Raw genomic sequence first — 10,976 nt, forward strand, 5'->3', positions numbered from 1 at the left:
TGTAAAAAAAAATAAAATATATATATATATATATATATATATATATATATTTGGCCCATGATAAAATGGCTGTAGTTTGAAGAATATGTATGGCTGTTTGCAGGGAAGCATCCTTGCTCATTTTATTACATTAGGATATATTTGACATTCTCACCTCTGCAATGAGATCTGTTGTTGATATTTAAATGTCAGGCTTAATGGCAAAACCCTCAAGCTCAAACAGACTTGTATTGATTTGCTAGATCCCTTTGTTCTTATCTCATTAATCTGCAATTTGATTTAACACAGGTGCTCGTCTCACATTGGCTTTTAGCTTGATTTAGAGACTTGCCACTTTTTTTCATAACACAGAATAACACTGGCTTGTACATACAGGCTATGCAAATCAGTTTTTGAATTTTACTTAAAGTGAGAGAATCAGGTTTGATGTATTCTTTGCAATACAGCCAGATTAGATTTATTTATTTTTAGAGCTTATTTTGCAGTGTATACCGCATACAATTTTATAGACAAATATGCACAGAAAAAAAATGTGGAAACGGTATGCAGTAAATAAATGTTTAAAATGTAGTATAAAACTTTGTTGACACATGATTTCCCTTTGTTGTGTGTTTAATTTTGCAGGACATATCCAGTTAGCATCTTGGAAAGAAAATATGAATATTTTGTGTTTTTAATGCTTTGTGTAAACATGTCTTCACTTCTGGCAGTCTTATTAAATAATGACTCAAGAATAAAGGTATTAAAATCATGATATTACTTCGGTTTGTTAATCACATTGGAAGTGGAAGGTGAAGTTGAGAACACTGCATTGTGGGATATAAAATCCCACGCAGTGTCCTCTGCTTGTGTACTGCATATTTTGCCAAATGTAGTAGGTCATTCCATGCAAACAGAACATTTTCAAACTGTGCACAGTAAACATATTGCATACAAAATAGTATGAGAAATATAGTAATGTCATTCAGGAAATACATATGTTTTTTTTTAGACAAAATATCACCAGAATTACAATAATATTGCTTTAGTGTTGTTTATGAGACTCAGAATTGCTGACTATAATTGTTTCTTTATTTGCAGCAGGAGAAAAAAAGCTATCAGGAAAATGAGAGCATGAGATTGTTTTCTTCAAATGTCTCTCTTTTGATGTCTTATCCAATAATTCCCTCGATATGAGAGAGAAAGTTATTCTGTGCCATTTAAGCAGAAAGCTAATTTCTCATTTTCCTTTTAATCCTGTGATTTGTTCTAGTCTGCTTTATTAGCTAAAGCCATTACAGTATGGCATGGTGAGATTTCTCTGCAAAACACTACATTCACCGCCACATTCAACGTCTTCCTCAGTGTCTTCGGCTTCTCAGAATGGTGACATTTCACCAAGCCGATTAAACCCTGATGTCAACACTAACCAAAAATCATTACTATCTCCTCTATTAAATTAAGCTCTCTCTCCCACCCCAACAGTGTGAAACAATTTGATTTAAACAAAGCGCTAAATCTCCTGTTTTCCTCTCGTCTCAGCGCGTATGACGTTAAGTCCAATTTACAACTGCTGTCATCACGACAGCTAATAAAAACCAGACGGCCCTAAAGCCTTCCATAGTGATACAAACGATTCAACTTGTTTATTTGGTGACTCTGTCTGCTGTGACATTTCTTGAAGATGTAGTTCTCCTTTTCTCATCGCTCCACTGGGCTTTGGTGAATTTGTAGTTCTTATTCCCTGCCAATGCTATCTCATCCATCTCTTTCCCTTTGATATGTGGACAGCTTCAGAAAACTGCATTTGTATAAAACAGAAGTTGCAGTCATCTCATGTTTTAAAAAAAAAGCTAGCCTCCATTCTCTTTGATTTTGCATGTATTGTATCGTATGGCATTTACTAGAATGACCATGTTTCATTCATCTTGTCAGCTAATGTTCATAAAAGACCAGGTGGAGGACAGCGTGGGAGGCTGGAGTTGGCTCACATTTATGTAGCAGTTAATTAGTTCTTCATCAAAAGTGCTTCTACTGGATTACACATCTGTTCTCTTATGATCTTTGAGCTGTGCTCTTCGCATGGGTGCCTCCACATTAAACTCTATAGGTAAACTTGAGCAAAACAGTTCATCTCAGCTCATCATCATTATTAAGAGTTCAAAGTGGAACACTGTTTTTTTAAGAATTCGTCTCTGAAGCCTCAGAGGAGATCGCCTCAGCTGGCTGAACAGCAATTGTTTGGGGCAGATCTTACTAATAATGTTATCTGTGAGTATAGACCCTATAAATGGGGCCGTGTCATTGACAGCCAGGCAGGGAAATGCGCTGTTACCTTTGCTGAAGCTGCAATGGGTTTGCTATGGAGTCTCATACGTTCAGAAGGAGAAAGCATGTAGGTATGTGCACACTCATATATTCATGACAATGCAGTTGTGTGTGTGTGTGTGTGTGTATGTTTTAAGAAATATATTAATCACTTGTGTATGCAAGTTGAGTCAGAATTTAAATGCCTGTTCCCTATTTGGTCTATCCTTTGTCATGGATTTTTACTGTGTAGTCCATTTGCCATCTGAACGCTACCTTTTATTTTGAGTAAATGCTTCTGAAGCGTAAAGTTTCCTGCCATGCACTGAAGATGAAAATTGGAAAGGGAAGGGGAAAAGATCCAATTTTGTATTCATTTCAGTACTGAGACTCAGCAGTTAGGAACTCAAAATACTCCACAGACATGTTCTTTCTGTTCTTTTTTTTTTTGGTAATTTGTACAGCAGACTCGTTCATTACTGACTTTTATTTTTTTGCTTAACCTCTTGTTCTCTTTCTGTAAACAAAGTCATGTTGTCAGACTGTAATACCCTGTTTAAGCTGTAATATTTTACTGCTTGTAAATATTATTTTGCATTTACTAGCACTAGCTTTCATAACTTGAATTAATAAGGCATTAACAAACATTATTGCAGACTATATAGTGTTTCACATAACTATAATGCACATTCAAACAGTCCTTTTGATTCATAGGCTACATGTTTGAATATAGAATGTGAATGAAGTACAGATGTCTTGATGTTAATGGCTTATGCATGAAAGCTAGTGATCTGTCTGTGCTATTGTAAATAAATGGAGCCATATTTAAGCTGACAGTGTCCGCTGCTGGCGGCTGCGCAAACTGCAGTGGCTGCTTCACCGACAATGATGCAGACAGCTTAACCTCTCATTATTTGAGCAGTCTGGTATATCAGTGCTCATATGATTTATTCAGGTATGCTAAGGTCATTTCTTCCATTTTAATACAAAATGTCTTTTGTGAAAGTCTATGCATGCAGTGTGTACATTATTAAATTTAATTGCTTGTTCCATATATTTTTGTAGTATTTTCTCTTTCATCTGCTCAAGCAGTGTCTGGTCTGGAAATACCACTCCAGAGTTACATCGCCAGTCTATAGGTGGAAGGGGTTGAAAAACAGCAGGGGGATGAAAGACTGCATATTTCATTGCAGCGACAAACAGCAGATGGCCCTCTTGAGTTTTTCTTTTTTTTAATTCCTCCTCTGTGATTGTGTTTCTCTGGTGATATTAATCTAAATGAGAAAATACTCTGTGTTATTGGGGCATGATATTAAATTGGTACCCCAGCCCTTATCGCAACACTAATTACCATATGATTAAAGAAACAGGCGACAGATAAATGTAGGCCTATAGCAAAAGACAGGCACTCATCCATACAATGCGTTACATAGGTGTGTTTGTCTAAAACACTGGGGGTCTCAGTAGCACCTCAGAGGTGTGATGTAGTCCTGCTTCATTTTGCACTCGTGGGGCGTGTCGGTGGAGTTGTGTGAAATTAATTTTTTAGAGTTTCGCATAAACACGCGTCTCATAAAGAGTGTGCTTAATTATCGTTAATAGCTACACAAAAATAAGTGAAAAATACGTATTCTCAATTCTGTTATTTGGATTCAGAATGATTATAAATATTGGTATCTAAATATATTTATAATTTTAAAAAAATCTGGCGCCTTCCAATCAGCTTCTGTAAACACTAGGCTATTAGACCAATTGTATTAGATACATAATTTTTTGAAATATCTAAATGTTGTCATCGGCACGTTTGAATCTTATCAGCACAGAAAATGCAAATATGTACGGACATAAGGGTGGGTTTTTCTCGTCTTTGAAACGATGGCAAAGGAGGAGTTTGTCGTTTAGACTTGTTGTTGATCTATGAGGCTGAGGCGGGAAGCGCGTGGTCGTTAAGACTTGTTGATGCCGTTGATCTATGGAGGCTGAGGCGGGAAGCGCGTGCGCTTCACTCGCGCCAAACGGCTGGAGACGCTGAGCTCGAGCTGGAGGGTGAAGAGGAGCATTTCTTGCATACGTTTTATTTCTTGAATACGTTTTCTTTCCTGGCTAACGTTAGCACTTATGCTGCACATTTGTGTACTCCCACTTCGGGGAAATACTTTTTTATTTGAGTTTATTTATTTGTTCGTTTCTGTCACATCGGGTAGACGTCATCCTCACCTGAGCCGCTCGGTGTTGCTTACATTTCTCCCTCAGAAGACAGGCTGCTTTAGATAAGGAAAAAACGCACATCGTTATTGAAAAACCACGCGACCTAGAACATGAGACTGAATGAGGAGTGATCGTCTGAGGAGATCCCTTATCAACAATAAACACCTTCGTTCGAACTTACCTCAACTCACCGTCGTTACGCCGTCAGTTATTCTCAAGATGAGTGGACGTTTGAACGGAACCGGCGTGGATATCTGCTAAACTTGGTAAATATGTGAGACATATGAATATGTGTAGTCGCAGGGCTCCACCTGGGAGACGAAGGTGGTCGCGTTTCTCCGCTTGACAGCTCAGAACGAAAAACGCTTTGTTTGCTCAGACCCCGGGAGTGGACGTCGCTGCCCAGGGTGCTGAATTTCACCATGACCGGGTCAGAGATAAACGAAGGAAAGTGACGGAGCAAAGAGACTCTCAGGCGTGCCGTGAATATATTTTCACATTCTGTATTTTGGAGGAGCCGGGCAACTCGTGTGATAATAATTTGTATCTTCGAAATGAAAATCGGACAACATGTGAAATACGGACAGTTGAGTAACACTTCGCCTTTGTATTCATTATGCTAATTCAGTGTCTTATTTCGCCCGTCGTGATGTGTGGATATCTTTGATCATCGTCCGTGCATTTCAGAGGGCAGAGCACAGAAACAGTCGCAAAAATGGGACAATAATTGAGACAGATCGGGCGGTTTGTTGTTGTTGTCTGTGCTTTGTGTGTAAGGAGTTCAACAGCCCTGTTTTTGAGACATGGCAGCGGCGATTGCCAGCGGTTTGATCCGCCAGAAGAGACAGGCACGGGAGCAGCATATAGACCGACCATCCACCAACAGAAGGAGAAAAAGCCCCAATAAGAATAAAGGGCTATGCAACGGGAACCTGGTCGACATCTTCTCCAAAGTGCGAATCTTCGGCCTCAGGAAACGCAGACTACGGCGACAAGGTGTGGGAAGTTCCGTACATAAGAAGTATATGCTATGTTTAATGTCTTGAGATAATATACGCCCACATTTCATTTTCACATTCAGCTCTGACAAACAAGGGACTCGCGGCATGGAACTGCTGTTTATCTTGGCGAGAATAGCTGATAGGGTTTGTATAGACTTGTGTTGTGTCTTGACAGATTTCTTTGACAGTCTGTTTTTATTTCCATCAGTCTGCAAATCTGTCTTTTTTTTTTTAACGCAAATTGTTAAATATGTAGTAAGACCAGTCAGTAATGAGCACGTATTCAGCTTAAATCTATGTAGGTCATACTTTCAAAATAATTCTCAAAACAATTCTCCTCCGTTTTTGAAGGCCACATATATCAGAGCTGGATATTGTTTTGATTCAAACTAGATATATATGCATTGTTTGAAATATTCTGAGATTTGGCAGCCTCTCTATATTTGCTATACCCTTGGGAGGTGTTGATGTTAAATTATTGGCACGTTTCATGAATGCAAGTAAAGCAGCAGGTGCCCAACTTGTTACAGGAAAAAAAAATGCTATCACATCATCAGTAAACAACACCTAATAACAGCTTATCTTAATAGAAATGCCAAATATTCAGTTTAGGTAAGATTAAAATAAAAACAGTCTTTCTGTCACCACAACAGTAATGGAGACCTGTTCAGATAAAAAATTAAATTATGATGTGACTTAAAGATTTATTATTCTAAATGTAAGTATTTCTAGTACAACAATAATACATTTTTCTTTCATATATCACATATATATAGCAATTTTAAATTTTATAGTATGCAACATGGCTTTATAGAAAATCAGAAAATGATAAGACGACAAACAATCAATCAATCTCTTTTTTTCAGGAGACAAACAATCTTATAAATTGACAGTCACCTCAGGACAATCATATAGTTAATATGTTAATGTGTAATCATGGGTGTTATATACTCATTTTTAGAATCAGAAAATATACGTGTGTTGTGTGTGCATTTTTGGCCTGCAAGCGGAAATTATTATTTAAAAAACAAACAAAAAACAAACAAACAAAAAACATTGTAGGCCAGCAGCTTATCCGATAGATGAGCTACAGTCTGATAAAACTATAATAGAGGTGGCGATTTGGAATACTGTATATCATGGTACCTGTCAGAGATGTCCAGAGGGGAATCTTGCACAAATAAGTAGTGAGTAAAAGATGTAGCTGCTGCCAGGAGAAACTGAGAGTGATGAATTAGCCCTGCAACATCTCGGCTAACGTGCACCTGTGACGGCCATCTTATTACAGATGGCGAACAGCTCATGGCCTCCCCTCACACTCCTAGCGTTAACTTTTTCGGGAAACCAGCTTCTAATAAGGCTTGTAAGTCAAGCTTACCCACATCGTCACTATTTACAATTACACATGGTGAATTGAAAACATTAAGTTATCTTTAAGCAATTGCGGTTTAAGATGACTACCAGTGCTCACAGCTGGTTGGACGGCCTCTTTTGAGTCCTGTTGCCTGTTGCATTGTTGTCAGAGTTACTTTTGACGGAGCACCCCCTGGGATTTAACTCATTAATTTCCCATTGCAGCTAGATTTACAAAATCTTCAGTGAGCATTTTCACAGCCTTGAGGGCTCACCAGGGGCTCTGTGAAGCTGAGCGTTAGCCTGCCCACCCTCATAGGTTCTTTCACATGTGTGTGCTCAGGAGAAATAATAGTTAGTTTAGTGGTGGTAATTTAGTAGTGGTCACAGGAAGGACACTTTGAGCATAGCCTTCAAGCATAGCCTCCCATCATGCAAGGCAGTGAGATGCTACATTCGTCTCCATTTTAACTCTTGACTTTTAGGTCGTGACATGCAGACAATAGGAATATTCCCCTGAGTATGGAAAAGCATGTACAGAGTACAGACCATGAACTGAGACATTTGCCTTGTGGCAGTGTAGTAAAAGAAATCAGAGAAGACAGCAGTTAAAAAAAAAAAAAACTTGCTCAAGCGTATATTCAGTGTCCTTAGGTTTGTCAAATATCTGGCAAAATGAGCAATGATGATGATAATAATGGTGCTAGTGTGGACCTCAAGCCTGTGTTTTATAATTTGCCCAGCACACCATCCAAAAACATTAAACAAGGAACAGTCCTTATATACTGTTTCATATAGATTTATTTGACTTTCTAGACTCTCAAGCAGAATGCTATTATTGACAAGGCATTGGTGTGACCAGATCGTTACAGAGATATGTGTCATGTTGCATTGATTCAGGATTATCGTGCTGATTATTAGAGAGTTCTGTAAATGTGTAAATAACACTAGTGATAGACCCAAGTAAACTCACTTTACATTTTTTTTTTCATGATTGTGTCTTCAGAGACAAATTTTAGGGATCATTCTTGGCTCATAGGGCAAAATTAAATGAAGGTTCTATAGTAACAGCAGATGATAATATATATGTGTGTGTCGGAGAACATCTTAATATTTTCAAGCAAAGATTTTTCTACACAAGGTCTTACTTTGGTTTGTAAGGTACCATTTAAATTTAAGATGTCAAAATGGACACAGACTGTTAACTTTAAATGCCCAGTCAATGCTGTAAGCTGTGACCAAAGTCTTAACTAAAATGTACATTATACAGTCTGACAGTTGTTGATGCACAGTCTGTTTTAGCTTTTACCCAAGATCTCACTGGGGTGATATTGTACAATGTGGCAAACAACATTTGTAAAACTGCAAATGACTTTAGGCTGGGATATTGATATCTCAAAATAATGCTCCCTATAGGTCAGATATTGAAATTGACGACATTTGGTATATTTATTCCAGCTAATTTAGATGCTGGACTGGACCCATATGCCATTTTGAGCCGTCCATGTCTGAATGGCACAATTCTAATAAAAGGAGGAGGTTGAGTTGTTTGTTAATGTCCATGACCTCAGAAAAAAAATCTGAAAACCATTTCCAGACATGAAAGGTCTCCATCAAGCCGGTAAAAATAAGTGCATCTTTCATTTATTTAAAATCTCTGTGTTCAAAACAGGGAGGTTATCTGTTTGATTGCATCTCAGAGTGCTGCCATGTAGCAATTTTTATACTTTTTACTCCACAGGACATTTTATGTCCCTTGGCCATGAAAAAAATAAACATTGTTGTGAAGTGATTGCTCACTAAAATGTTCTGCTGCAAACTCAATTTATAAATTTACTAGGTGAAAGGTTCTTATATAGCAAAACTTATAACTCTAACCTTGTATTAAAGTTTCGCTAAAAGCATGTAGTGAGCTAGGAAGGGTGCAGAAATCATTTAGCCATCTTTATCAATTAAGTGCAATGAAATTAGATTGTTTTGCAGTATTTATTGTCATTTTGTGCTTCTGCATTCATCCACTGTGAAAGTTCAGTGCTCTGATGCTTATTATCCGGATAAGTGATAAATATGACAGAGATTCTTCCCGGCAAGACATGGTTCAACACGCTGTTTGGACGTTACGTTTTGCGTCCAATTAGAATGCTCAGTGGAATGGAAGACCACCAGTGGAGACTAGCTTTTAATCTCTCTCTATGCTAAGTCTCATTAAAAAGTCTGATGAATCTTGCATACACTCAATTAGTTCTGACTGAAAGTGCATAACGCATCCTTTAGACTTGAGTGTAAGGTGGTGCTTGTTCTTGACTGTGTAAATTACTGAGCTTGATGTCAATTCGCCTATAATGACTAAATTACTTTTCGGTTTTGCACGTTTGACTTCCGCCACGTTCCACCACATAGTGATATATGAAGTGATATTCATTGTTATTTACAGAGGTGAGAGGAATAGTGTGTGTGTGTGTGTGTGTGTGTCTACATGCATATATTTATATTTATGTCTATATGTACTGTATATATGTGTGTGTGTGTATATATACAGGGCTCGAAATTAACTTTTTTACTTGGTAGCACTGGTGCTCCCAACTTTAAAAAGTTAGGAGCACCAGCAAAAATTTAGGAGCACCCACCAAAAATTAATGAGCATTAACTACATATATAACTACAAATTATATATTAACAGATTTCATCTTTACATTCTTAACTTTAATGCAGATTTTAGATTGGTTAATATTAGCTGTCAATCACCCAGTCACTGCTTTCCGCTGTCAAGTGTGGGAAATGCAAATGGCTGTAGAAGAGAGAAAAGAGAGAAAATGAAAGAACACTTGACAGATTTATTTCGTAAACCACCTAAGTTAATCTGAGTTTGTTTAAACACATAGAGAGAGCTCCTCTTTGGCGAGGGTTAGGATGGTGTATGCGGTGTTAATTTTTACATCCATTTCTGCCAATTGCACGGAACAGCAGGCAGCTGGGGGTGTGCGATATTGACAAAACAATTATATCTCGATATTTTTCAGGATTTTATCGATAACGATAATTAGACAATATTTTGCTGAGCGTGTTATTGTGCTGATCTTGTGTTATTGTGCTGGTAGTCTTAAGGACTACCGTGGACAGCTGACTTTGATATTCTTCATATTCTGTGTGGTGGTCAGTTCACAGCAGTGATAGAATTGAATCTTTTCCAATAAGTTTAGATTGATTTTTACCTTTTATGGTCATTTTTACAATTGTCCCTGCATTTCTTGTGTTTGGCACTCTCTCCGTGTTTAACCAAGCTCTCGAGCTTAAAATGTGTAGATTCGGTGGCGAACGGTGTTAGTGTTACATGCAAACTCCGTCCCACAGGCTTTAAAGTGAATGCAGTGCATAGAGCACAGTGCATTTTCATAGCGGAGCCACTCATCTGGAAGTCTTTCAACCATTCTCTCTGAAAACTGTATGCCTTCTTTTCGGCTGGTGGATCAACATTCACCACATGATCGCTATCACCAGTACCATTATTTGTAACTTTTGGTGGTTACAAAAGAAATCTGTCAGTGTTTCTTTTAATTTTCTCTCTTCTTCAGCCCTTTGCATTTCCCGCGGTAGTTAGCTCCCTGTCACCTGACAGCGGAAAGCAGTGACTGGGTGATTGACAGCTAATATTAACCAATCTAAAATCTGCATTAAAGTTAAGAATGTAAAGATCATTTTTTTTTCTAAAAGTGTGCATCATCGTTTCAGTAAAATTCTTACATTTCATCAGTCAATTAGAATAATAAGACATTTGGGGCTGTTTTAATACTGTAAACATAAAACGTTGAATACTGATTTTTGAAATTATAAAAAAATGAAAAGATACTTTAAATGTGAAACTAAAACTGCCAGTAGGTGGCAGCAAGTCACTGTTAATAAGTGAGTCACTGTGATTGAACTTAATCATTTAAACGGTTGATTCATTCAGGAACGAAACGCCATCATGTTGCTCAGAGACGCAAAACAGTGCTGTGGCTTTGTTTGGAATTATTTTTGTTGTCGAAATAGAGCAAAAACAGGAAATATGGTGTCTAAAACGTAAGTCTCTTAATTAACTTATTGTTTATTGAACTGTTGTAAAAAAAATCTATATGTAATCATGCTGAA

At 37.6% G+C, this 10,976-nt stretch overlaps 1 protein-coding gene across 3 annotated transcripts in view; it reads left to right on the forward strand.

The window, feature by feature from the left end:
- Window positions 1-10,976, forward strand: part of LOC107731762 (fibroblast growth factor 14) — a 151,144-nt gene that overhangs the window by 85,433 nt on the left and 54,735 nt on the right. The window contains exon 1 of one of the 3 annotated variants that reach the window (XM_016542931.1): window positions 4,680-5,490. The exons of the other annotated variants lie outside the window; for them this stretch is intronic. Coding sequence (XP_016398417.1) covers window positions 5,298-5,490 — 193 coding nt within the window. The 5' untranslated portion in view covers window positions 4,680-5,297. Of the gene's footprint in view, window positions 1-4,679; window positions 5,491-10,976 lie in introns of those variants that run through there. 3 annotated transcript variants of the gene reach the window in all.

Source organism: Sinocyclocheilus rhinocerous, unplaced genomic scaffold, assembly GCF_001515625.1.
Source record: "Sinocyclocheilus rhinocerous isolate Xijiao unplaced genomic scaffold, SAMN03320098_v1.1 scaffold2083, whole genome shotgun sequence".
NCBI classification, from domain to species: domain Eukaryota; kingdom Metazoa; phylum Chordata; class Actinopteri; order Cypriniformes; family Cyprinidae; genus Sinocyclocheilus; species Sinocyclocheilus rhinocerous.